The following is a 27754-nucleotide window of genomic DNA, read 5'->3' as shown; positions in this document are numbered from 1 at the left end:
AGGGTGGATAAGGGGACAAGGGGACAAGGGTAACAAAAACCCTCAGGAGGTCAGCCTAACCCCCCCCTCACCATGAAAAAGACACGTAGCACCACCCTGAACCGGGCCTGGCCCTGCTCGGATTTCTCGGACAGGGCTTCAGAGCGCACCCGGTCCCGCAGCGACAAAGACTACCGCCTCCACAAACACTACCACCCTCAGTACATCTGCCAGTCCCCCCGGGGGTACATGACATCAGGTGGGTTTCTCAGCCTGTGCTCTGCTCTGCTGTGCTCCGTCACCATGGAGCTAGTTACTACGACTTGCTCTGTGTGTCTGTGTGTCTCTGTGTGTGTCTGTGTGTGTGTGTGTGTGTGTGTGTGTGTGTGTGTGTGTGTGTGTGTGTGTGTGTGTGTGTGTGTGTGTGTGTGTGTGTCTGTGTCTGTGTCTGTGTCTCTGTGTGTGTGTGTGTGTGTGTGTGTGTGTGTGTGTGTGTGTGTGTGTGTGTGTGTGTGCGTGTGTGTGTGTCTGTGTCTCTGTGTGTGTGTGTGTGTGTGCGTGTGTGTGTGTGTGTGTGTGTGTGTGTGTGTGCGTGTGTGTGTGTGTGTGTGTGTGTGTGTGTGTTTTTTGCTTTTGTACTGTCGTAAGGACAGAGGATGTTGGTGTTTTTATTTTTCCAGGAGGGGTGCTTGTTGTGAAAAATGTCACCATAGCCTATTATTAGGCTGATTATATGGCTGAGTTGGTTGGTATGATTCAGTAGGCTGATTAGATGAAGGGGTTGAATCAGATGGTGCAGAGGCCTTTGTCTGAATATTGGCTGATGAGAATAATATGGACCAGGTAGGATCAGGGTTAGATAACACAAGCTAAACATGTTTGTACTGCTTGTGAAACAGCGCTGTCAATGTAGTCAACCACCTATGCCAGAGAGAAAATAACCTACAATATGCAATGGATATTTTATCCATTAACTTTTTTTGCCCATTCACCCTCTGAATGAAACACATTCTCAATGTGTGCCTTGTCTCAAGGCTAGAAAATCATTCTTTAACCTGTCTCCTCCCCTTCATCTACACTGATGGAAGTGGATTTAACAAGTGACATCAATAAGGGATCATAGTTTTCACCTGGATTCACTTGGTCAGTCTATGTCATGAAAGAGCAGGTGTTCTTAATGTTTCGTACAGTCAGTGTATGTCAGGGGGTCTGAAAACGGCAAAGAAAAGGAGAGGCAGTGTATTTTCAGCCTGAAGGAGCCCATAGAGGCTAAATGGAGGCTGCCAAGCCTCGCATTGATTCAAGCCCTCTTCTCGTTTACTAGCAACACAGTGGGTCAGAGGGTAAATGACATGGCCATTGTTGGAAATTAATGTGAATTGGAGAAAATATACCTCAAATTAGAATAAATGACTGGGGAGTCAAAGCCAGGCCATTCTTGCTAAATTTTTTCCGTCTCTGTGTACATCAGGACTGTCTGAGACCCAGCATCTACAGTAGCTTCACACATAGGAGGAACAGAATACAGAATACACAATACAACGTCCTGGCAGTTGAGATACATGACAAGAGCATATTCACGGATATATCGAATTAATAATAATTTATCATCGATATCGGCAAAACTATTTTTATAAAAAAATGTATTTAACCAGGTAAATAATTGAGAACACAATATATTTTACAATTACGACCTGACCAAGATAGGGCAGTAACCGTGCAGCAAAGCAGACAAGTGACAACATGCAGACAAAGCAGACTATTCCTTGGTGTGTGAAGGCATCATGTGAACCGTGTGTATTTTTGGAGCAGTTGGAGTAGTAAATCAGTGGTGCTATATAAAGGGTAGGAAGCATGAGTTTTTACTCACCAATCTAGCAAAACAGTGCGGTAACTTAGCTGTAGTCACAATCTGGTTGCCTATAAGTACAAACATGGTTATGTTTTTGGGTTATTACATATTTACAGACATCTTCGGACATCTGCTAAACTATCCACAATGCACTGTTTTTCAATGTCATATGGAGGATGATAGCTCGGTACCTAGCTCAAGCTGGCTAACGTTAACCACTAGCCATACCATCATGTACTACATTCCAGACAAAACTTTGGTGGTGGTGAGTTACAATCCAACAATCACAGGAAGTGGGATGTTAACAAAAAGCAGATGGTGCACATGTGGCCATGCAGCATTCTCTTCACATACTTTATGACTGTTATGTAGTGGGAACCTATTAGCACAGTAGGCTAATTTTGTTCTAATTTTGTAGTACCTATTCTGTTCTCCTTTTTGTTTAGTCAACTTTTTGGCATGTTCTCCGGTAAAAGTAGGCTACAGGAGTTTGTAACTTTTTCCACCTTAGCTTAGTGCTAGCGCGCTAGCTGACAGAGATCTGAAATCTATCTATTTGGGACTCTCCATCGGCCAGTGAAGCTAACTCAGCCTGCATGCTTTTAAAGGTTTTACCATCGGATGAGCCCCAATCTGCAAGCCTGCTCTCTCTTTGCTTTGATCTGTGGTTATGCTTTAGTGGTGTTAGTTGTGTTCTAGCTGGTCTCCAGTAGTTGTTCTCTAACTTGCCAACCATTAACATGGTGGTTGGCTAGGCTGGCTATTCTAATAGCTAGTTGGCTAAATAGTTAACGTTAGCTGGCTGGCTAGCTTGCAGGCTAAGATAACTGGTTAAATGTATTTCCAAAACTTTGGCATACTTTAATGTAGCTGTAAGCTAGGTGTTGATAGCAACTGGCTGACTCATGTAGTGCTAGCATGCTGGTAGGGTTACGTTAGCAGGCTAGTAGGACTAACTTAGCAGGCTAGTGGGCTAGCAACACTACACGTGTATTTGTAATAATAAATTCAATGTATTTGCTTGTCAGTTGGCAGAAAATCTTGAAACCAGTTGTCATGAGTACAAACGATTTTGTTTAATTTGACAATTATTTCTGTTGGAGTTTACATTATAGGGAAAAGGCTGGCTTGCCTGGTCCTCCCATATTACATAATCACCCTGAAGAAAAAAAATCTGACATGAATTATGTAATAACTAGAAAAACATGACCCAATTCAGGAAACTAGGCATACGTCGCAAGTCACAACTTCACAGGAGAGCCATTTGAACGTAATTCTTTTTTTTTAATCAAAATGTGTTTTTTGGAAAAAATGCCTTCTCGAACATGTGAACTTTCATGTGCCTTAATAACAAACTTGTATGCCATCTATAAATACGAATACAATTGTTAAATTACGAGCCTTGTTGGTTAAGTCACAGAAAAAGTTAGTAACCTTCCCACTAGCCATGATTGGCTGAGATAATGAGTTGGCTGGACATGCCGAGAGAGGAGTTTGGATTGGTCTGTCATATTGACGGCGCCTGTCTATTTTTATTTATTTAAAAAAATGTATTTTACCTATATTTAACTAGGCATGTCAGTTAAGAATACATTCTTATTTTCAATGACAGCCTAGGAACAGTGGATAAACTGCCTTTATTTGAGTTTGTCAGTCTGTGTTGGTAATCCTGCCGAACGCGGCTTTAAAATTTTTTATTGTGTAGTGGAGCTGCATAAGGGTTGTTCTCCATTTTATGGAGGATCAAGTTTTGAAATCAGTGGAATTAGAGTATGATAGCTAAAGAAATTTAGAAAACACAGATTACAATATAGGATTAGATTACATCTTCAAACTAAGGGCAATCGTGGTATGGCATTCCTGACAGGGAGATGCAGCCATGATGCATGTTGATGTACACAGGTAAGATAGTCTAGCGTTAGCTAGCTACATTTTCAGAAATTACACATTTCTAATTTTATTTGATTGGAGTGGTTTCATTTCAAGCTAAAGTGTACTGTTAGCTAGCTAGCTGACGTTATTACTTTCCCAGAGCTGTTTGCTTTTCTAGTTAGTGCTTTATGTTAGCTAGCTAACATTGGCCAACCAGCACTGTGGCTTTTTGTTCATTGTTGTTTAATTAGCTAATATTAGCTGGCTGGCTCATTAGTTAACATTACGTGACGTGTGTGATCTTGAAACGTTGTTTACCTAGCTAGGTTCATTGCTTACCTAGCTAGCTAGCTATATAAGAAGAAACAATGAAAAATAAAGTATATTACAATGATATATATTTTTTGAATGCTGAGTCAAGGCTCCCAGGCTTGCAAGGACAAACCAGATAGAAATTAAATTAGCACTAAGGTGTGATAAAAGGTGTAGACGTCTTTGGGCCCAACATGTGGCAGGAGTCTTTGAAGCATCCTCTGAAGCCCCCTCCTGCTTCTTCACTGCTGCTTTGGATTCCACCTGGCGATCTGTTCACCGTCTGCCCTGGCCCGTCTCAACCCTGTCTGGTACAGGTACCCCCACCACACTCACCCCTCTCTCCCGAGATTTCGCTCACCTCCAGCACTCACGCACTGTTGGGGGGAGTGACTCTGAATTTACAATGGCTAGCCCCAAGTCGTAATATTTTTTTTTTTTCTTGTGCATTTTGCTATTTGCCTCATGACTCCTGCATACTTTGTTGACTACAAAATGTCTTTACCCAACTGTGGGACTGACTATGTTTGTTCCCACACTTGGGACTGACTCTCTATTGTTTACACAGACTCTTGGCCTACCATCCCATTCTAAACACCTCTCGCCAGCTTTGTATTCATGTTACCTGATGAAATTGCTGTACAATATGATCTTGTTGTCATCTGATGCACATTCAGATGTCATAAATCAGCACTGCAGAGCTCTCCCTGCCGTGCCTTGATTGTATTACTGTTGATGATATCTGGAAATGTGAATGTACACCCTGGTCGATCTACTGTTGCTAGCCCCAATTCTGACTTGTGCTCTGATATCTGCTTCACTGATTTCTGCTCCAATCCAGATGGGTTGGTCATTACTGAAACGTGGTTAAGGAAGAGTGTTTTGAATACTGATGTTAACCTTTCTAGTTATAACCTTTTTCGGCAAGACAAATCTTCCAAAGGTGGGGGAGTGGCAATCTTTACCAAGGATCACCTTCAGTGCTCGGTTGTCTCCATCAAGTCTGTTCCCAAACAATTTGATTTGCTGGTTTTAAGCATTAAACTTTCAAATAGCTCTTTGTTGACTGTTGCTGGATGCTATCGTCCTCTATCAGCACCAGCCAGTACCTTTAAGCACCAACTGTCAGAGCAGCTCACAGATTACTGCACCTGTACATAGCCCACCTATAATTTAGCCCAAACAATCTATCTCTTTCCCTACTGTATTTATTTATTTTGCTCCTTTTTACCCCATTATTTCTATCTCCACTTTGCACATTCTTCCACTGCAAATCTACCACTCCAGTGTTTTACTTGCTATATTGTATTTACTTCGCCACCATGGCCTTTTTTGCCTTTACCTCCCTTATCTCACCTCATTTTCTCACGTTGAATATAGACTTATCTTTCTACTGTATTATTGACTGTATGTTTGGTTTACTCCATGTGTAACTCTGTGCTGTTGTATGTGTCGAACTGCTTTGCTTTATCTTGGCCAGGTCGCAATTGTAAATGAGAACTTGTTCTCAACTTGCCTACATGGTGAAATAAAGGTGAAATAAATAATAAATAATGACAAAGCCAAACAGTAAAAAAAAACGGAGATATCACATTTACATAAGTATTCAGACCCTTTACTCAGTATTTTGTTGAAGAACCTTTGGCAGCGATTACAGCCTTGAGTCTTCTTGAGTATGACGCTACATGCTTGGCACACTTGTATTTGGGGAGTTTCTCCGATTCTTCTTTACAGATTGTATCAAGCTCTATCAGGTTGGATGGGAAGCGTCACCACACAGCTATTTTCAGGTCTCTCCAGAGATGTTCAAGTCCGATATCTCTGAACTTTGCTCTGTTAATCTTTCCCTCGATCCGACTAGTCTCCCAGTCCTTGCTGCTGAAAAACATGCAAACCGCATGATACTGCTTCCACAATACTTCATTGTAGGGATGTTGCCAAGTTTCCTCCATACATGATGCTTGGCATTCAGGCCAAAGAGTTCAATCTTGGTTTTATCAGAACAGAGAATCTTGTTTCTCTTGGTCTTCTCAGATTCTCTGTTCTGATGAAACCAAGATCCTTTAGGTACCTTTTGGCAAACTCCAAGCGGGCTGTCATGTGTCGGAGTGGCTTCCATCTGGCCTGATTGGTGGACAAAAAACATATTTAAAAAATATTCCGCTAATATGTAAAATTCCGTAGAATTGCATGACATTTTTATAAAAGGCTATTTTTTCTTAGACCTGCAAATGCGATAGTTTCTTGCAATGCTTTTACTATGAAGGAGATCTTTCCACCCCTACTCTTGTACACGATGGTCTGCGAACCCACAACCTTCTGGCCTGCAGACATGTGTGCTATCAAAATTCCCACGTTGACGTCAAGTGATTATAGGACAAAGAACAGTTTCTAAAACTGCATATCTGGTCTGTCCAAAAAGTGAGGGTAAATCGTAGACATGTTCTTAAGTTCTCTGCTATCCAGTTAATTATTATTTTGGGTATATGGGAGGGTCAAGGTAAAATATATTTTGCTTGAAGGAAGGGCCATCCATTTTCATATCAGATGTCCTATTTTCTCCAAGTCGCCCTTTTTATATATAATGTTCAGTCGCTAACTGTAGAGCAATTTGTGACAACTACTGATTCAGAAAGGGCTTTATAAAATGTGAATGATTGTCTGACCTCTGTGTTTTCTTCCCTCCTTTCTCAGGTGATGTATCTCCCATCAGCATATCGCCCATCAGCCAGTCACAGTTCATCCCTCTGGGGGAGGTGCTGTGCCTGGCCATCTCAGCTATGAACTCAGCCCGCAAGCCTGTCACCCAGGAGGCCCTGACAGAACACCTGGCAACATGTTTCCCAGGTAACATCAACAATACAACTTTTACTCTCAGACATCTGCTACTAAAATTGTAAATGGTTATATTGTGTAAGAATAATGGTGCAACATAAATCATCCATATACAGTATATCTACAGAAATAAGACAGATCCTGCGTCTGTTGCTAGTTTGAGTGTTTCTTTAATAAGCCTACTGATTTGGTGAGCAACCAAGCATCAGGCAAACGCAAAATGTCGGATAGAGCAATTGTACAAATGTGTCTGTTTTTAATCTTTGTCATGCTTTAATAAAGGCTTTACAATTTTTGGGGTTCGAACACTCTGGTGTGACTTAAGTGCCTTGGGAAAATATTCAGACCACTTCACTTTCTCCACATTTTGTTATTTTGCCTTCTTCTAAAATTGATTAAATATTTTTCACTCAGCAATCTACACACAATATCCCAGAATGACAAAGCGTTAACAGGTTTTTGAACCTACCCATTCAACGTTTTTCTTTACTTGTTCTATATTGTAGAATAATAGTGAAGACATCAAATCCTTCAAGTAACAGACACATCTCAACATCAACTGTTCAGAGGAGACTGTGTGAATCAGGCCTTCATGGTCGAGTCCAAATTTGCGATTTTTGGTTCCAACGGCCGTGACTTTGTGAGACGCAGAGTAGGTGAACTGATGATCTCTCTCTCAATCTCTCTCTCCACCCCTCTAATTCTCTCTCTCTCGTCCCCCCCCTCTCTCTCTCTCTCTATCGACCTCTCTCAACCCCTCTCTCTCTCTCTCTCTCGATCCCTCTCTCGATTTCTCAATTCAATTGACTTTATTGACATGGCATCAAAAAATAAAAGTCTAAAAATAAAAGTATATTTATATAAAATATATATATTTATATATAAATTGCTGTCCCAATTGCTGTGGGACCAACAGCAATAATAATAGTGATAGTAGTACCATTAACAACAACTTCAACAACAATATTAATCAGAACAACAATATATTAAAGCAATGGTAGTAGACAAGTGTCAACATGACTGAGAAGGCAAATGACATGGTATGAAAGACAAAACAAAACAAGATGGGAAATATTACCGACATTACATTGCACTTTTCACTGGCTGTCCCTCAGGTTGTGGCAGGAGGACACATATTTGGCTGCCAAAACTGTACATATTTGATTTTTTCTTAATCTTTTAAAGATTCAAATGATTTGAATTGAATTATAATTTTTGGAAAGAAATATTCTCTTAGGTCTGAGGATTTGTCACAGTGTAATAGGAAATGCATCTCTGCCTCTACCTCTCCCCTGGAGCAGAGTGAGCACAGTCTGTCCTCTCTGCGCAGCCAGGTTTGCCAGAATGTACCTATCTCTCTCGACTCTCTCTCTCCCAACAATCTCTCTCTATGTCTTGACTCTCTCGCTACCTCGACTCTTTCTCTACCTCTCTACCTCTCTCTCTCGACCACTCTCTCACGACTCTCTCCCTCTTCCAACAATCTCTCTCGATGTCTTGACTCTCTCTCTACCTCAACTCTCTCTCGACCTCTCTCTCAAATCTCTCACTATCTCTCTACTCTCTCTCTACCTCTCGACTCTTTCTCTACCTCTCGATGCTCTCTACCTCTCGACTCTCTCTACCTCTCGACCACTCTCTCTCTCGATCTCTCTCGACTTCTATCTCGACATCTCTAAGTTGACCTCTCTCTCTCGACTCTCTCTCTACTGCTCGACTCTCTACTCTCTCAACCTCTCGACTCTCTCTCTACCTCTACCTCTCGACCTCTCTCTCTCTCGACTTCTCTCTCTTTTGACTTCTCTCTCTCGACTCTTTCAATTTAATTATATTCAAGGGGCTTTATTGGCATGGGAAACATGTGTTAACATTGCCAAAGCAAGTGAAGTAGATAATATACAAAAGTGAAATAAACAATAAAAATTAACAGTCAACATTACACACACAGAAGAATAAGGACATTACAAATGTCATATTATGTATATATACAGTGTTGTAATGATGTACAAATGGTTAAAGTGCACAAGGGAAAATAAATAAGCATAAATGTGGGTTGTATTTACAATGGTGTTTGTTCTTCACTGGTTGCCCTTTTCTTGTGGCAACAGATCACACATCTTGCTGCTGTGATGGCACACTATGGATTTTCACCCAGTAGATATGGGAGTTTATCAAAATTGGGTTTGTTTTCGAATTCTTTGTGGATCTGTGTAATCTGAGGGAAATATGTGTCTCTACTATGGTCACACATTAGGCAGGAGGTTAGGAAGTGCAGCTCAGTTTCCACCTCATTGTGTGGGCAGTGTGCAAATAGCTTTCCTTCAGTTTGGGTCAGTCACAGTGGTCAGATATTCTGCCACTGTCTGTTTAGGGCCAAATAGCATTCTAGTTTGCTCTGTTTTTTGTTTGTTAATTCTTTCCAATGTGTCAAGTAATTATCTTTTTGTTTTCTCATGATTTGGTTGGGTCTAATTTCACTGCTGTCTTGGGGCTCTGTGGGGTGTGTTTGTGTTTGTGAACAGAGCTCCAGGACCAGTATGCTTAGGGGACTCTTTTCCAGGTTCATCTCTCTGTAGGTGATGGCTTTGTTATGGAAGGTTTGGTAGTCGCTTCCTTTTAGGTGGTTGTAGAGTTTAACCCCACCCACTTTCATTGGGAAACCAGATTTTTAAGGGACTTGTTTGCAGTTCCTACCACTTCCAATGGATGTCACCAGTCTTTAGAAATTGGTTGAGGTTATTCCTTTGTGTAATGAAGAAGTAGGGCCATCTTGAACAAGTGTCACGTCATTTGTACTGTTTGATAGTTGCGCAAGACCAGAAAGCATGCTTGACTTTGTTGTCTTCCTGTAATTGAACACAAATCCTCCCATCTTCAATTTTATTGACTACTTACTTTTAAAAATACCTAAAGTTGTATTACAAAAGTAGTTTGAAATGTTTTGGCAAAGTTTACAGGTAACTTTTGAGAAATTTTGTAGTGACGTTGGTCAAGTTGGAACCAGTGTTTTTCTGGATCAAACGCGCCAAATAAATGGACATTTTGGATATATATGGATGGAATTAATCGAACAAAAGGACCATTTGTGATGTTTATGGGACATAATGGAGTGCCAACAAAAGAAGCTTGTCAAAGGTAAGGCATGATTTATATTTTATTTCTGTGTTTTGTTTAGTGCCTGCAGAGTTTAAATATGCTACTGTCTCATTGTTTACTGTCACCGAAAAGCTTTTTTGAAATCTGACAAGTTGGCTTTATTCACAACGAGTGTAGCTTTAATTTGGTATCTTACATGTGTGATTTAATGAAAGTTAGATTTTTATATCATTTTATTTGAATTTGGCGCTCTGCATTTTCCCTGGCTATTGGCCAAGTGGGACGCAAGCATCCCGCCTATCCCAGAGTGGTTATAGAGCTCCCCCTACTTTGTGCAATTCCCACCTGAAGACATACCCAAATCTAACAGCCTGTAGCTCAGGCACAGAACCAAGGATATGTTGGTTCAGAATGATAGCTTCCAAAATGAGTGTGCTTATACATGACATTTATCATGAAGTCACCCAGGTGTCCCACACAAGTAGCCCAAATGTACCCAAGTGGCCAAATTGGTGAAGGTATACATTTTGAAACAAATAACTATTTACAAAATACCAAAATGGTATTCTAACACACCCACACAAGTTGTTTTTTTGGGGGGGGGTATAATTATTGATTAAAAAAATTAATTAAAAAAAAATATATACATTTACAAAATAACATGGGTAACTAAAAACACACATTCAATATGTGGAAGACCCTCAGTCCTCTAACAAATCAAATCAATTTATATAGCCCCAGTCTATAACCCTGAACAGCAAGCAATGCAGGTGTAGAGGCACGGTGGCTAGGAAATTTCCCTAGAAAGGCAACAACCTAGGAAGAAACCTAGAGAGGAACCAGGCTATGAGGGGTGGCCAGTCCTCTTCTGGCTGTGCCGGGTGGAGATCACAGTGGTTGTAGAGGGTGCAACAGGACAGCACCTCGAGTAAAAATGAACAGTTTAGGGTTCCATAGCCGCAGGCAGAACAGTTGAAACTGGAACAGCAGCAAGGCCAGGTGGACTGGGGACAGCAAGGAGTCATCATGCCAGGTAGTCCTGACGCATGGTCCTAGGGCTCAGGTCCTCCAAGAGAGAGAAAGAGAGAATTAGAGAGAGCATACTTAAATTCACACAGGACACCGGATAAGACAGAAGAAGTACTCCAGATATAACAAACTGACCCTATCCCCCTGACATAAGCTACTGCAGCATAAATACTGGAGGCTGAGACAGGAGGGGTCAGGAGACACTCATCCGATATGACCCCCGGACAGGGCCAAACAGAAAGGATATAACCCCACCCACTTTGCCAAAGCTCTACACAATATTGTGCTGCTGATGCCAGGTGCCATAGCAGTCTCTTTCTGCTGTAAAGCAGAGGGTCACCAAGCATGTGGCGCAGGTGATGAGGGACTTAATTTTGCAAAGAACACAGCGACGCCTCCATGCTGTGCCCTTTTGGCCCTGAGGCACATCCATGCCTGCAGAAATACATTTGGGCAGACGAACACCACTTGTGGCAGGAGCTGGATGAACCAGCTTCAGTGGGGGATGGAAACCTTGGCCCTGGGGGCTGCCATTCGGAGTCAAGTGTCACTGTGAAAGAAAATGTTCAGTTAGAATAGTTTCACATATGAGCCTTGTATCAACAGGTATAATAAACAGAGATATATAAATAGAGTACAGGGAACATAAGGTTGAATATATTATTATGACCTAGTAGATCTACTGTCTCTTTTATATTATGACATTTCAGCTAGATCTACTGTCTCTATTATATTATGACAGACCAGCTAGATCTACTGTCTTTATTATATTACAAAAGACCAGCTGTATCTACTGTCTCCATTTCACTTTGGCCATTGTTGTGGGCCTGCCCTCCCCTCAACAGCCTCTAATAGGCTATTTCATGCGGGTTGGGGTGGGGTGGCAGACACGCATCTCACATGTCATAACATTACATGTTTATATATTGCTTCTAAAATAAATAAAAAATCACAAATAATATGTTATATTATTAATTTCAAACAAGGGCATTAGCATGATAAGAACTTACCAGTCCAAAACGATGTCCTCTCCCGTTCAAAAAACATTCCTCCACAATCGCTAAATGAATCGTCCTACAACAATCTCTGTCTCACTTTCCCAATCAATTTATTCTGTATACATCTGTATATCTAGACTTAGATTTAGCTTTCCCTGACTTAGTCGCCATACTGATTGATATATAAACAGCTGAATCTGCGCGTTTACCAAACAATGCAGTGCGTAATATGGGTTTCTCCTTCTGGCATGAAACTTCAATAGCGAAGGACTCTCTTTACGCTGGAGCTTACTACATGGGTTGGTCTTGCAACACATAAACATGGCCTATTGCCATTTACCTCAGCTCATTGGCTATCTACCCAGCTAGATTTCAAGATGATCAGTGGTCATTGGGTTAAAAAGACAGTCAATCAACGAAACAGCGGGCAAATCATTGGTGCACAATGATGTAATGACTTGTTGTCTTCAAAACGGTTTCTTTCAGTCAATACGTCCCGCGAAATGCCCCACCAGTTTGATTGTGTTACAAACAAACCAGTTGATTGCAGTGAAACCAAACATGACTGGAAAAGTCACGTTCTGTGTGGGTTATTTACCTGGAATGTGTGTCGAAAATGGAATGAGACGGAATTCACGACACAAGCGGTTCACAAAATGTTTCCTGTTAGGCTATTAAAATGGATTTTATCAAACAAAAGATCATTCATTGTGTAACAATGAGCATTGGAATTGCAAACAGACGAAGATCGTCAAAGGTAAACGATTTATTTTAATGCAGTTTGTGATTATGTTACGCCTGTGCTGGTTAAAATTGTTGTTTTTTATGGGGCTCTATGCTCAGATAATCGCATTGTATTCTTTCGCAGTAAATCCTTTTTTAAATCTGACAACACAGTTGGATTAGCAAGATTCTAGGCTTTCGATACATGTGAGACACTTGTAATTTCATGAATGTTTAATATGATTATTTATGTAGCGATCACCGTATGTTGTGGAATTTCAGCCCGCTTAGCGGGTTCCGTGCGCAGAGGGGTTAATGAAAGTTTGAGTTTTTATTTGAATTTGGAGCTCTGCATTTTCCCTGGCTATTGGCCAGGGGGAACGCGAGCGCCCCGCCTATCCCAGAGAGGTTTTAACCATATAAAGAATTCTCCTGTTTTGATCAATTCGATTGAATTAATTAGTTCAGATTTATACCATGTTAGCATTCCCCCTGAGTCTCTGCCCTGTTTGATTCCTTTTAATTTAGTGGATGGTATGATTATCTCCCTATAACCTAGTGGACAGCCAGTGGAAACATCAGCTCTGCATCATGTTTCCTGTAGTACTACAATATCAACATCATCAATTTCTTTCAGGAAGTCTGGGTTTCTGCTCTTTAGTCCAAAAGCAGAGGACTTCCATCCTTGTAAATTCCAGCATGCATCGTAAAAAGATTTCATAACTTTTTTTTTCTTCTTCACCTTCAAAATGAGACAAACACTCACAATCCAACAAGAACTATTAAAATAGGATTTTTCAATTAAAGTAAACTCGTATTATGCAAATGTAATATGCTTATCATTTAAGATAGAATTTGTGTCATGCCACTTGGGTGGGTGTAGTGTGAGGATGGTGGAGTTCTTGTGCTCATCTTACCATGACCCTTGGCCTATCACATGTGAGCATAGTAGACTTTAATGTCACTCATTTGGTTGGTGGGGGCTGGGCCAGTTGTTCCTCTCACAGCCTGTGCATAGCTCTGCCTGCTGGGCTGTGGCTGCTCCAAGTGTGGGTCTGCGGTGGGGGGAAGGGGGGTGGGAGGCCTCGTCTGGGTGGCTCTGAAACTGGGCTGGGGTGGTCTGTGCTGCGCTGGCTGTGGTGGGCATTAAGGTTGGTGGTGCTGTGGTCGTGGCTGGGGGTTCCTGGGTGCTGGTCCGGGGTGTTGTCTCGGTGATCTTGGAGGGGTGGAGATTGCTTCGCTGTTCCTGGGTGGAGATGTCGGACTGCGGTTTAAAGAGACGTCCTTGAGAGTCTTGGCAAGAATGGGGACTGTCTTGCTGTACATGTGAACATGGTCATAGAGACAGTCCAGATCGAGGGTGGGATGGTGGGCCAGGTGTACATTGGATCACAGGGAACAGTCCCGGCATAGGCTGGCGTTTATTCTTTGGATTGTGGCAGGGTGGAAGTCCTTCCTCTGTAGAAGGGTTGACACCACGATTCTTGAGTTGGGGAAGATTGTGGAGGCCTTCTCAGTCACTCCCCGTAGTGAAGTCGCCACCCTCTCCCGCTGAGCACGCAGGTCGTTGCTTCCAGTATGTAAGATTTATGTGGCTTGGCGACCCGAGATGGGCCTTATCAAGCAGCTCCATGGCACTCTGCGTTGTTGGGCACCACACCTTTCTCGTTTTGTGTCTAGGGAAAAGTTTCTTCTCCTGAACAAACTTCCCATTTGAGTCCATCAACAGGACGATGTCAGCCAGTGTTTCATCTGGACTGGAGGGGGCAGAGGGGGGGGCTGGGGTGTGACTGGTCTGTGCCAGTGCCACTGTCAGTGGGAGGCTGTTCTGTGGGCTGGCGAGGAGGGGTGCAGCAGGCAGGGCTGGGAAGCCTGGCTTGTTGAGCTGGGCTCCTCTGCTGTGTGAGGGCAGGTCATAGAGTGGTGATCTAGCTGCTCCTGCAGCCTGTCCTCTGTTCTCTTTCTCACCTGCAGCTCCTCTGTGGTCAGATCGTTATTACTGTTCTGCCTGTCTTTTTGGAGCTCTCTCACCTCCTTTGTTAGATCAGCCAGCTCTCTCTTGAGTCCGTCTGTTTCTTGCTGAACCTCTTTCAGCTGTGTTGCAAGGCTGCTGTCCTGCTCTGTCCTCACCTTGGTTAGGAGCTCCTCTAAGGTGTGGTTGTCTGGTTGCTGTTTGCTCACGCTCTCCCTCAGCAGGACCACCTCCCCCTCCAGTTTGGTGAACTCATCCCTCATGGCAGCCATGGTGGTGAGGAGGACCACCTCCCCCTCCAGTCTGGTGAACTCATCCCTCATGGCAGCCATGGTGGTGAGGAGGACCACCTCCCCCTCCAGTTTGGGGAACTCATCCCTCATGGCAGCCATGGTGGTGAGGAGGGCCTGCTCTGCACTGAGGGGGATCTCTCCTCCTGGGGCTTGTCCTCCACTATGGTGGGAAGAGAGGTGCTGGATGTGCCTTTTTGGGTGGGGAGAGTAGGGGTGAGGGTGGTGCTGGTGGATTTTTTCTTGTGGGAGGGCATGTCACTGGTGGTGTCCTTCTCTCTCTACTCTCTCCTTAATGGTCTGAAAGTCTGTTTCAAACAGCCTAATGTTACCTTGCACCATGACAGTCCCAGTCTTGTAGAGGTTGATTGACTCTCTTTCTCTCTCGACTCTCTCTACCTCTCGACTCTTTCTCTGCCTCAACTCTCTCGACATCTCTCGACTTCTCTCTCTCTCTCGACTTCTCTCTCTCTCTCGACTTATCTTTGTCAACTCTCTCTCTCGACTCTCTCTCAACCTCTCGACTCTCTCTCTACCTCCCGACTCTCTCAACTCTCTCTCTACCTCTCGACTCTCTCTCGACTCTCTCTCTACCTCTTTACCTCTCGAATCTCTCTCTCGATTCTCTCTCTCTCTCTCGACCACTCTCTCTTGACCTCTATCTCTCGTCTCCCTCGTCCTCTCTCTCAACTAACTCTCTACCTCTCGACTCTCTCTCTACCTGACACATCTCTGTCGTTCTGTCTCTCTCAACCGTTCTCTCTCTCAACATTTCTCTCTATTGACCTCTCTCTCGACTCTCGACGTCTCGACCTCGCCCTCTCAACCTCGACCTCTCGACCTCTACCTCTCAACCTTTACCTTTCAACCTCTACCTCTCGACCCATCTCTCTCTCTCTCTTGACTTTTCTCTCTGTTGATCTCTCTCTCTCGACTCTCTCTCTACCTCTCGACTCTCTTTCTACCCCACGACTCTCTCTCTACCTCTCGATTCTCTCTTTACCTCTCGATTCTCTCTCTCGCTCGACTTTATCTCTACCTCTCGACTCTCTCTCTACCTCTCAAACTCTATCTCTCTTGATCTCTTCCTCTCAACCTCTCTACTTGACCTCTCTCAACTCTCTCTCTCGACTCTCTTTCTCTCAATCTCGACCTCTCAACCTCTCTCTCTCGACTACTTTCTCTCTCGACTGTTCTCTCTGTTGACCTCTCTCTCTCGACTCTCTCAACTCTCTCTGTGTAAGGACTCTCTCTCTACTTCTCGATTCCCTCTCTACCCCTTGACTCTCTCTCTACCTCTCGACTCTCTCTCTCTACCTCTCGACTCTCTATCTGCCTCTCCTTCTCAACCTCTACCTCGCTCGACCTCTACCTCTCAACTGCTCTTTCTCTTGACCTCTCTCACGACTCTTTCTCGTGACTCTCTCTCTCTCTTTCTCTACCTCGACCTTTCAACCTCTACCTCTCGATCTCTGCCTCTCGACCTCTACCTCTACCTCTCTACTCAATTCAATTCAATTCATGGGCTTTATTGGCATGGGAAACATGTGTTAACATTGCCAAAGCAAGTGAGGTAGATAATATATAAAGTGAATATATAAAGTGAAATAAACAATAAAAATTAACAGTAAACATTACACATACAGAAGTTTCAAAACAATAAAGACATTACAAATGTCATATTATATATATATATACAGTGTTTTAACAATGTACAAATGGTAGAAGACACAAGATAAAATAAATAAGCATAAATATGGGTTGTACTACTCTCTTTCTACCTCTCGACTCTCTCTCTCTCTCTCGACCCATTTCTGTGGACCTCTCTCTCTCGACCTCTCTCTTTCGACTTTTCTCTCTGTTGACCTCTCTCTCTTGACTCTCTTTCTCGACCTCTCTTTCTCAACTCTCTCAACACTCTGTCTCGACTCTCTCTCTACCTCTCGACTCTCTCTCTACCTCTCGACTCTCTCTCTACCTCTCGACTCTCTCTATACCTCTCGACACTCTCTATACCTCTCGACACTCTCTCTCTACCTCTCGACTCTCTCTATACCTCTCGACACTCTCTATACCTCTCGACACTCTCTCTCTACCTCTCGACTCTCTCTATACCTCTCGACACTCTCTATACCTCTCGACACTCTCTCTCTACCTCTCGACTCTCTCTATACCTCTCGACACTCTCTATACCTCTCGACACTCTCTCTCACCTCTCGACTCTCTCTATACCTCTCGACTCTCTCTATACCTCTCGACACTCTCTATACCTCTCGCCACTCTCTCTCTACCTCTCGACCAAACTCTCTGCCTGTACCTCTCAACCTCTACCTCTCTCGACCTCTCGACCTATACCTCTCTTTCTTGACCTCTACCTCTACCTCTTGACCTCTACATCTACCTCTCTCTCTCTCTCAACCTCTCTCTCGACCTCTCTCTCTCGCTTTCTCTTTTTCTCTCTCCCCAGCAAAGCCCCTGAAAGTTGTGTGTCACCCACCTTACCTCACCATACCAATCAAATCATCTCCATCATATGGCCCCTTCCCTCCAAATCGGCTTATGAATAAATTTGGACCATCAGCTCCGGTGTGTGTAACTGTGTGCAGTAATCCAGGACACAGTGGTATAATGAGGACTTTGAGGAGTACTGCTTCCTAATGGCAAATTAGCTATTTATAATTCATTTCAGTTTACAATGCACTACTTTTAAATCGGGAATAGGTTGCCATTTTTGATGCATCTTTTTCCCTAGACTACTACCCCTCTGTAGACTCACAAGAAGGAACAAGAGGAAGTTGCTTCACTTTCGTCGGGCAACTAAACCCGTATGATGTAATGTCAGGCAACCCCAACTAGTCAGGACTTATCTATCATTTAGGCGGGTAACTGCCCGCCTGCCAGTTTACAAAGAGATCTTAGTGTGTTTGTGTTGACTGTTTTTGTCTGGATTAAGAGGGATGACTGTCAACTACTATTGCCAAATGCGTACACACTACCAGTAACTCAATTAACAGGACATTTGCTTTTAGTCCCGTTACTAATTTCCTAAGCTGAATCTAGTATGTATTGTCCTATTTTAGACTGTTAACATTCCTTTAATTTAATATGGGTCATATATAATTCATTTGATGGATTTTTGACTCTTTAAATAATCCCTCTCCTATTGCTCCACCACAGTAGACCTGTATAGTAGACACAATACCTGCCTCTCCCTATCACAGTCCAAGTGGTGTGTGTGTGTAGTCATTGAGGGGCTGGGTGCTGTGTGAGTCTGAGATGGAAGTGACCTCTAGCTTCCTCGCCTGCCTGTGATTTGCTGCAGCCTCAGTCTGCATATGCGGCTGGCTGGCAGGTAGGATTGCATTACGCTGGCCAGGCTGAAAGGGCACAATAATGTAACTGTGAGTGTTACTACCTCCAGTGAAGTGAAGCAGTTCAGTGCTATTGAAAGATTAGTAGAATCTGTGTGGGTAGCTGGACAGGTAGGATGACTGACAGTGAAGGTGAACAGGTGGTCACGTGTCAGGTGACAGAGGAATGGATGAGACTGAGGCAGGAATTTCTTTAACCATAAAGTGGTATATTTACTGAGTAGTCTGTGCTGCATAACAAAGGAAACCAAATAACCTGTATCGGATCAAATTCATAATCACAAAGATCATATCATAACAATCATTCATGATTAACATAATTAGGGAATTCAACAATCCAGTTCATGAAGAAGTCAATAGTAATCATCCGTGAGTCATTTAGGCTCGTAACTATTTATCATAACTCATGAAAGAATACAAACAGTGTTTATTCAATCTAAAATCCCCATTAGTTTCATATCAAAGTCGATCAGTTAGCAAACAATGACATTTCTCATTTCACCCTTTCAATTGTCTTCATGTGTACATGTAATTCATTTCATTACATATTAACCATATCAATTGCATAATTGGCCTATGAGGATCCGTAGGGCCGTGATCATTGACAATTCATGTTACACAATATGTTTGAAGCGTGCGCTCCAAGCCGCGCTCCAAGCCGCGCTCTGCAGTAATAACTATAAACAATAACTGATGTCCCACTCTCCCGATCACAACAGATAGTTCAGATGAAAGGTAACAGAATCGGTGGACTTACGTGGATTCATGGACGCACAGAACTTCTGGATTAGGCGGAGTTAAGGAAGAGAAAACAGCGGCAGGGTAGCCTACTGGTTAGAGTGTTGGACTAGTAACCGCAAGGTTGCAAGTTTAAACCCCCAAGCTGACAAGGTACAAATTTGTTGTTCTGCCCCTGAACAGGCAGTTAACCCACTGTTCCTAGACAGTCATTGAAAATAAGAATTTGTTCTTAACTGACTTGCCTAGTTAAATAAAGTTTAAATAAAAATATGCTATCTTGCATGTGTGATGAAAGTTAGATTTTATAGTAATTTATTTGAATTTGGCGCTCTGCATTTCCACTAGCTTTTGGCCAGGTGGGACGCTAGTGTCCCATATATCCCAGAGAGGTTAAACATACTTCTCCTTAATGCAACCGCTGTGTCAGATTTTTTAAAAGTTTTACGGTAAAAACACACCATGCAATTATGTTAGGTCAGCGCCTAGCCACAAAAAAAACATACAGCCATTTTCCAACCAAGGAGAGGTGTCACAAAACTCAGAAATAGAGTTTTAAATATTCACTTACCTTTGATGATCTTCATTGGAATGCACTCCCAGGAATCCCAGTTCCACAATAAATGTTTGTTTTGTTCGATAACGTCTATCAATTATGTTCAAATACCTCCTTTTTGTTTGCGTGTTTAGTTCACAAATCCAAATTCACAAGGCGCTGGCACGAAAAGTCAAAACAGTTCCATTACAGTTCGTAGAAATATGTCAAACGATGTATAGAATCAATCTTTAGAATGTTTTTTATCATAAATCTTCAATAATATTCCAACTGTCTTTAGAAATTAAAAGGAACGCAGCTTTCTCTCACAGCTGAGCGCTCATGGCATTCTGCCAGACCGCTGATTCAAACAGCTCTTATTTGCTCCCCCTTCATAGTAGAAGCCTGAAACAACGTTCTAAAGACTGTTGACATCTAGTGGAAGCCTTAGAATGTGCAATATGACCCCACAGAAACTGTCTATTGGATAGGCAATCACTTGAACAACTACAACCTCAGATTTCCCACTTCCTGGTTGGATTTCTTTCTCAGGTTTTTGCCCGCCATATGAGTTCTGTTATTCTCACAGACATCATTCAAACAGTTTTAGAAAGTTTTATATCCAAATCTACTAATTATATGCATATTCTAACTTTTGGGCCAGAGTAGCAGGCAGTTTACTCTGGGCACCTTATTCATCCAAGCTACTCAATACTGCCCCCAGTCCCAAAGAAGTTAAAGCCCCAGCTGACTGGCTCCCCAAAGGGATGATCAGACAGTGATGACATTTATTGTATACCTATAGCAATATGCTCTGTCAGATCACTATCAGATAGATCCAGGTCGACTATGCGGTTGATGTATTGGGCGAATAACAGTTTTCACGATCGATGGATCGGTTATTACAAATAATGGCTTATCCATTGCTGAATAATATGAATTGAGAATATCACAAATTAAGCCTTTTTCACGTGGTACCAAATGGCACCATATTGAGGTGCACTATGAAGGGAATAGCATGCCATTTGAGAATGTGTTTGACATTCATGACATGTTCTTCTCTGTGTCGTTGTCTAGGTGTGCCCACACCAACGGCGGAGATCCTCCACCACACACTTAGCATGCTGGTCCGGGAGAGGAAGATCTACCCTACGCCGGAAGGCTACTTCATCGTCACGCCACAGACCTACTTCATCACGACCTCTCTCATCAGGACCAGCTCTAAGTGGTACCACCTGGACGAGAGGTTGCCTGATCGCAAGCAGCAGCAGCAGTGTACCTCCCCCCTCTCTGGAACCATCCCCCCCTCCACCTCTGGCTGTGTCAGGGACAGGTCCTATCCTAAGAACCATGGAGACTTTTATAATGATTACCATGATAACCCCCCCAGCCACCATACCACCCTCACCAGGAAGTCCCCCAAGGAGCACAGGGAGGCCTACTCACCCCACTCCCCTCACACCCCCACACAGCCCCAGCACACCATGGAGAAGACACGGAGCACCCTCAGCTTCCCCTTCAAGTCGGACACCCTGACCAAGCATCGAGAGGAGGGCAGCAGCGGGGAAAAGCAGTCGAAGAAGTTTGGCCTTAAGCTGTTCCGGCTGAGCTTCAAGAAGGACAAGACCAAGCAACTGACCACCTTCTCGGCCCAGTTCCCCCCGGAAGAGTGGCCTCTGCAGGGCGAGGAGACGCCCACGGCCATGCCGCACAACGTGGAGATGGAGATCATCAGACGGATAAACCCAGACCTGACAGTGGAGAACGTGGCGAGGCACACGGCCGTGATGAAGAGGTTGGAGGAGGAGAGAGCCCAGAGGAGCAAGGCCAGCTCGTCAGCCCAGCGCAGCGCACACAGCAGGAGGAGCTGTCGTCATCGCAAGCCCCAGGGTAAGCCCTCATGCTCCCACATTAAGACCCGCACCACTCGGGGAGACCACTTTGAGGGATCTAACCTGGTGGCTGAGAGGGACTACCAGCCCTACAGCTCCTCCTCCCTGGAACACAGCCATGCCCGCCACCTGGCTCACAGCAACCCAAACATCATGGAGTCCCACCTGCCCGTCACCCCAGAGTGGGACGTGTCAGGAGAGCTGGCCAAGAGGAGGACAGAGATGCCCTTCCCCGAGCCGTCGCACGGACCGTCCCACTCCAAGGTGTACCACAGCCACACACGGGAGAGGAAGTCACGCAACGAGCGCTCAACCAACAAGGCCAAAGAGAGGTCCCGTTCCATGGACAACTCCAAAAGGCCCCTTGGGGTTGGGCTGATTGGGCTCCCAGACTACTTTAAGCACAGCCCTGATGAGAGGGACAGAGACAAGAGGCGCTACTACACAGACGACGGAACTTTGAGGGCCGCAGCCCAGGCCTCCCACTACTCCCACTCGCAGGCCACGCCCCATGCTGTTAAGTTAACCTCTGTGTGTGGGCCCGACAGAGGAAGGACACTTAAAAAGAGTAAAAGTAGAGACCATTTACCTGACTACGACCGCTTGAAGGCTTACTCTCCAAAACCCATGGCTGAGGACTATTTCCAGTCCAATGCATCCAATGAATTAATCTTTACTGCTCCCAGACCCATAGGAAAACACAATCAAGATCGCTTACCTAAGGTGAAGGTGGGTTGGCCCTATGACAGACAGACCCCTCACTACCCAGAGTACAAAGAGGAAACTACAAAGGGACATAACAGTGTTAGTTTACCAATGCCCTGCCAGATGCCTGAACCTTTGCTAAATGGCCATTCTGTACAGCACCACAACACCAACTCTGGTAGCATGGACAGGAGGAAGGAGATCTTTAGCAAAGACACTTTGTTTAAACCACCACCCAACGCATTGCCAGGCACCTATGGGGATGGCAGCTACTCCAGGTTAAGCACGCTCAGCAAGACCCAGGTCATGTCGTCAGCTGAGATTCCGGACAGCCAGGGGCAATTTGAGCAGCCTGGCCCCCTGCTAGCTATGCCCCTGCCCCCTTCCTCTTCCCCCTCGACTGGCTCGTGCCAGGCCTCCTTCGACTACTACAATGTGTCTGATGATGACGAGTTGGAGGACTCTGCCTCGGCCGAGCACACAGAGCAGAAGGCCCCAGAGGGTTGTGGTGGGGGCGGACAGGGTACCATGCAGTGGCTGCTGGAGAGAGAGAAGGAGAGGGACCTCCAGCGTAGGTTTGAGAGGAACCTGACCTTCCCCAACCCCAGGGAGAGTGACCACAACAACCAGGGCCAGCAGTCGACCCACTCAGTCAGGCTGGACAGCATGGACAGCAACAGTGTTACAGTGGACAGTGGATTTAACTCTCCACGGTAAGCCTCGGTTGGGTAAAAACAACTCACTCACATAGACACACACAGAGTCTCTGTTTGTGTGGTGGTAATGGTAATGAGGGGATGGTTTCTTATTCTGTGAGAACCAAATGGAACCAAATGGACTGGTATTATAATAAAATATGGTGCTGTTGATTCTAGTGAATCTGAGGTACAACCTATCATGGGTTATAGCCTTGTAGAAGAGACAGAATAGGAGGTTGCAATGTTCCCTAATTTCATAATTGGCTCATTCATATGCTTGTCTGTTTAGAAAACCTCGTTTTTTCTCTGAATGAATTTGGTTTGCTTTGTTTGTTTGTTACATTTAATTTCTTTCTGATGTCTGTGCTTCACTCAATGATTCATGTCTGCTTACGCTCAATGATATCTTGATCTCAGACATCTGTGTTTTTGTGGATTTTTTTTCAGCTCATGATACATGGTTCAGCCACTGAAATATGTCCATTAAGACCATTCACATGGCTTTACCATCAGCCGACAAAATATGACCTTTTTTGGGCTCAAAAGCAACATACAGTCTGGAGGCTCCAGAGGATTTTGATATTTAGCCATGCTAAAAGAGGGAAAAAGGGGGAGTAGGCTTGTCTCTGTCATGTGTGTATGGAGTTAATCTGGTCAGAACTGTAACTGTTTTTTTTAAATGTACCTCCAAATTGTGTGAATTGTAATTCCAGGTGTTTTTAAAGACTGCCTATTAAACTTTGCATTTACATTACACAGATAGCAACCCCCCAAATATTTTGTGCATTACAACACTGTGCCTTTTTTTTACCAAATCCTTTTTGCCCGGGCCCCTCTGGCATAGTGGAAATGTGTGACACTTCATTAGGGTCACATGTTCCAGCGCTAGCGCTGCTCGTCTTTGATTGGTTTGTATTACGCTTTGGTTTGCAGTACAGAACCTATATCGGCTAATTTATTTTCTGACTGAGTCCCCCCCACCTCATCTTCCCTCAGCCCCTTCCATGTTTCCAGGCACAGCCTGCTGCTCTCCCCCGTGGCCAGTAATGTAAAATAATGTATCTGTATCCAGCAGACATGTGGCTGACGCTAACTCATGCTTCTCAGCCGACTTATTCAAACAAGATGGCAACCTTTTATGGCAGTGATTGTGGAACTGGAAACAGTGTCTGCTGCATATTGTGGAGTTGGAGTGGTGGTCATTCCTTGTTGGGTCTGTTGCCTATTTCACAGCCTCTCACGACCATGTAATTTTCCTTTCATGTGACAGAAATGTGGTTTACACAATAATGTTGGGTTGGGACCCCACTAGTGATGTACCTATGATCCATCAATAATCTCCTCTGTGACTGCTGTTGGAAAGGGCATCTGTCCACAGATGTGTACTTCTTCATTTGGCCCCTTCCCTTCCCCCAGGCAGCTCAGCTCCACACTTCTCTCCCATAGCCCTGGCCTGCAGATGGAGGCAGTGACCAGAAGCACATCCACCTTCCAATGGGTGACATGGTCTAGCTGGAAGTAAAATCAAAGTTTATTGTTCACGTACACCGTTTAACAGATGTTGTTATAGCGGATGCAGCAAAATACTTATGTTACTAGCTCCTAACAATGCATTAAATTATCAAACAAGTACACAAATACAACAAGAAATGGGTGTGATCAGACTTTTTGACATGCTGTTACTCTCTAAACCACTAATGACATCATTCCAAAGAAGTGTCTTGTCATACAGATTTTAGGCTGATACCTTGCATATTATCAGTCATATAATCTTTAAAACAACTCCATTGTAGAGAACATCAGACAAACCATGAATGAGGACCACACTTGTCTAAATCTGCCAGACTGACTCACATATTACTCTTCTCTTATTCTCTCTTCTCCGCTTTACCCATCTTTTATTCTCACCTTTTGTTACTTCTTCTCTGGGGCAGTGATTACAGCAGTTAGTGGTTAATATGGAGAGAATATCACATTTTGTTTTACTTGAAGGCAACTACCTAACCTGGAAGTTCTGGAAATCAATCAATCATATACTTTCTGCTCTCACACAATTCCACACAAACAACGGAAGCCCAGGTAAACATAACATGTTTCTGTATCCTCTGTGTGTGGACCTCTGTCCCTATTCTCCTCATTCTCTTCACCGTTCTTTTTTTCTTTCCCTTCCTCTCCTTTCTTCCTTTGGTCAGCACACGAGAGAGCCTGGCCTCAAACACCTCCAGCATTGTGGAGAGCAACAGACGTCCGAATCTGGCTCTGAGTCCCGGACACCTGGGAATCGCCACAGGCAACGGTCCACCTTTCACCTTCCAGACCATTCCAGAGCCGCTCACCACCCAACCTGAGAAACTGCAGAAACCCTCAAACTGTTTGGCCTCCATAACGAGTGTGTGACATTGGCTGGAGTGGGAGGTAAAAAAAGAGACAAGTGTTGGGTTTGGATGTATACCCTACACCTCCACCTCACTGGGACTGTTACAGCATACAGACTGACAGGGTCTTCATAACATACACCAGCCAGCTCAAGGACTGGTACTACATCTGTCATTCAATGATTAGTTATCATCTTCCGTTGGGTTATATTTGAATTTGTGATGCTCACTACTACAATAACACCACTTCTTCTCACAAGAGGACATTTATGAAAATATTTTAGAGTATTGATCTTTTTCAAACCCATTCTAAAACTAGAAAAATAAAATGTAATTCTACTGGTTCTTTTAGGTTTTTGTTTTTACTGAGCAGTTTTTATTTCTTTAATGTAATTGATTTGACTTTGACCTGCCAGTTGACATTCTGTAATTTGTTTTGGTGTCAAATTTATAATCCTATAATCTCAGGTCACGTGTAATAATTATACACTTGTGGAAGGACCACCAGAGGGCAGGCTGGGCTCATGGATAGTAGCCCAACAAGGCATGGGAGACAAGGTAACCAGAGGCAATTAAGCACAGCTGACGGTACTAATGACATACTCTCCTTCCCCTATAAGAGAGAGAATGGAACCAGCAGAGAAGGAGGGGAAAACTATCTCTGGGAGATGGCCACCGAGAGAGAGGAGCTATCCAGGAAGAACCACTAAAACGGTGACAATCCTGTGACTTTTTGTTGTAGTTTAAAGATAATCCTATTGTGTTCCTGTTTCATCTGGAGAAGATGTATGTTTTACCTTGGAAGATTTTCATTGATTATGTTGGAGTGTTTGTGTTGACCAAATGCCCTCAATAGAGAACTGTGTTCAAGAAAGCCTACTCCTGACTCGTTTATTCCACCTTACCGCTTTATAGTGACGCCCAATTACTTGGTCCGCTCACACACTATTACATTTATTTGGCTGTGTGGCTGTTCAGCTTTCTAAACGTACTCCTAGGCATGGCATTATGGCACAGCTCCTATGTGAGCCAGTAGAAGCTGTGCCATAATGCCATGCCTACAGAATAGTGATGGGAAGTTCAGCTCTTTTTACTGACTCTGATCTTTGACTCGTTCAGTCAAAATAACAAATCAAATCAAATGTATTTATATAGCCCTTCGTACATCAGCTGATATCTCAAAATGCTGTACAGAAACCCAGCCTAAAACCCCAAACAGCAAGCAATGCGGGTGTAGAAGCACGGTGGCTAGGAAAAACTCCCTAGAAAGGCCAAAACCTAGGAGGAAACCTAAAGAGTAACCAGGCTATGTGGTGGCCAGTCCTCTTCTGGCTGTGCCAGGTGGAGATTATAACAGAACATGGCCAAGATGTTGAAATGTTCATAAATGACCAGCATGGTCAAATAATAATAATCACAGGCAGAACAGTTGAAACTGGAGCAGCAGCACGGCCAGGTGGACTGGGGACAGCAAGGAATCATCATGTCAGGTAGTCCTGAGGCATGGTCCTAGAGCTCAGGTTTCATGATTTCTGGGCATACAAATAACAATTTATTGGGCAGGAAAGTAATTTGGGGGTGGGTGTTCTGTGATTATTTTCACCTGGGGAGATGTTTTCAGCACCCCTACTTCCCATGGATATTTCAAGATACATTTGAAATGAGGGCTAGTTGTGGGCAGCAACCAGACTAGATTGTAAATTACTCTTGGCGGAATGCGTTGCTTGACTGCCGTAAGGGTGATTAGCACAATATCGTTACAACTGAATCACCCCAGACGAGTTTGTTGAGCAGAGGCTGTAAATGTTTTGGTTCTACAAAGCTGTGTCCATCATATAATTCTATAATCAATGAATTGCATTCATTCTTGCACCATGCGATAATGATCAGTTCTAAACATACATTTCTCTTCTCTATGCTGCCTGATCTACTTTGCCTGCACGCATATATGACAGACAGTTGTTGGTCGGAGCACGTCTCCAAAGTTGCCAGAGGAGCTCATATTAATCCTGTTTTACACTTAATTGCGGCCAACATGTCGAACTAAGCACTAAAATTGAACAGATTACTCAGAAAATGAGTCAGTAAAAAGAACGAATCGTTCGCAAATTGCACATCACTAATACAGAGCTCTGCTAGATAACACTTTACATGAACCCTCTGTCATAAGTCCTACATCATGATAATATAACATATAATAAACCGTTAAGACAACATATTTAACACTATCATAACAGAAACAGTTTTTTAGGCCAGCAAATTGTCTGGGCATACAGCTATACAATTACGTATACTTGCGTAATGGTTTGCGTCATGACTGTGTCAAGTGAATTGCCATAGGCAGACATAAGGAGCTGCCATTCCGCATTCAGGAGCGTAATCATCGCCTGACACTAATTAGCATAACGCAACGGACATAAATATCCATTCATGAAAATCACAAATTAAATATATTGAGACACAGCTTAGCCTTTTTTTGTTA

The 27754-nt window shown here is 43.6% G+C and overlaps 1 protein-coding gene across 1 annotated transcript; it reads left to right on the top strand.

Moving 5' to 3' along the window:
• The first annotated feature begins 65 nt into the window (after window positions 1–65).
• LOC112220465 (storkhead-box protein 2-like) lies at window positions 66–26038 on the top strand. The gene is made up of 4 exons (XM_024382339.2): window positions 66–238; window positions 6710–6862; window positions 20680–22912; window positions 25090–26038. The coding sequence occupies exons 1-4, from the start codon at window positions 73–75 to the stop codon at window positions 25292–25294; spliced, it is 2757 nt and encodes a 918-aa protein (XP_024238107.2). The 5' UTR covers window positions 66–72; the 3' UTR covers window positions 25295–26038.
• Window positions 26039–27754: the final 1716 nt, after the last annotated feature.

Source organism: Oncorhynchus tshawytscha, unplaced genomic scaffold (assembly GCF_018296145.1).
Source record: "Oncorhynchus tshawytscha isolate Ot180627B unplaced genomic scaffold, Otsh_v2.0 Un_contig_15607_pilon_pilon, whole genome shotgun sequence".
In the NCBI taxonomy this organism is placed as follows: domain Eukaryota; kingdom Metazoa; phylum Chordata; class Actinopteri; order Salmoniformes; family Salmonidae; genus Oncorhynchus; species Oncorhynchus tshawytscha.
Note: the sequence above shows the minus strand (reverse complement) of the source record. Positions and strands in the feature narration are given on the sequence as shown.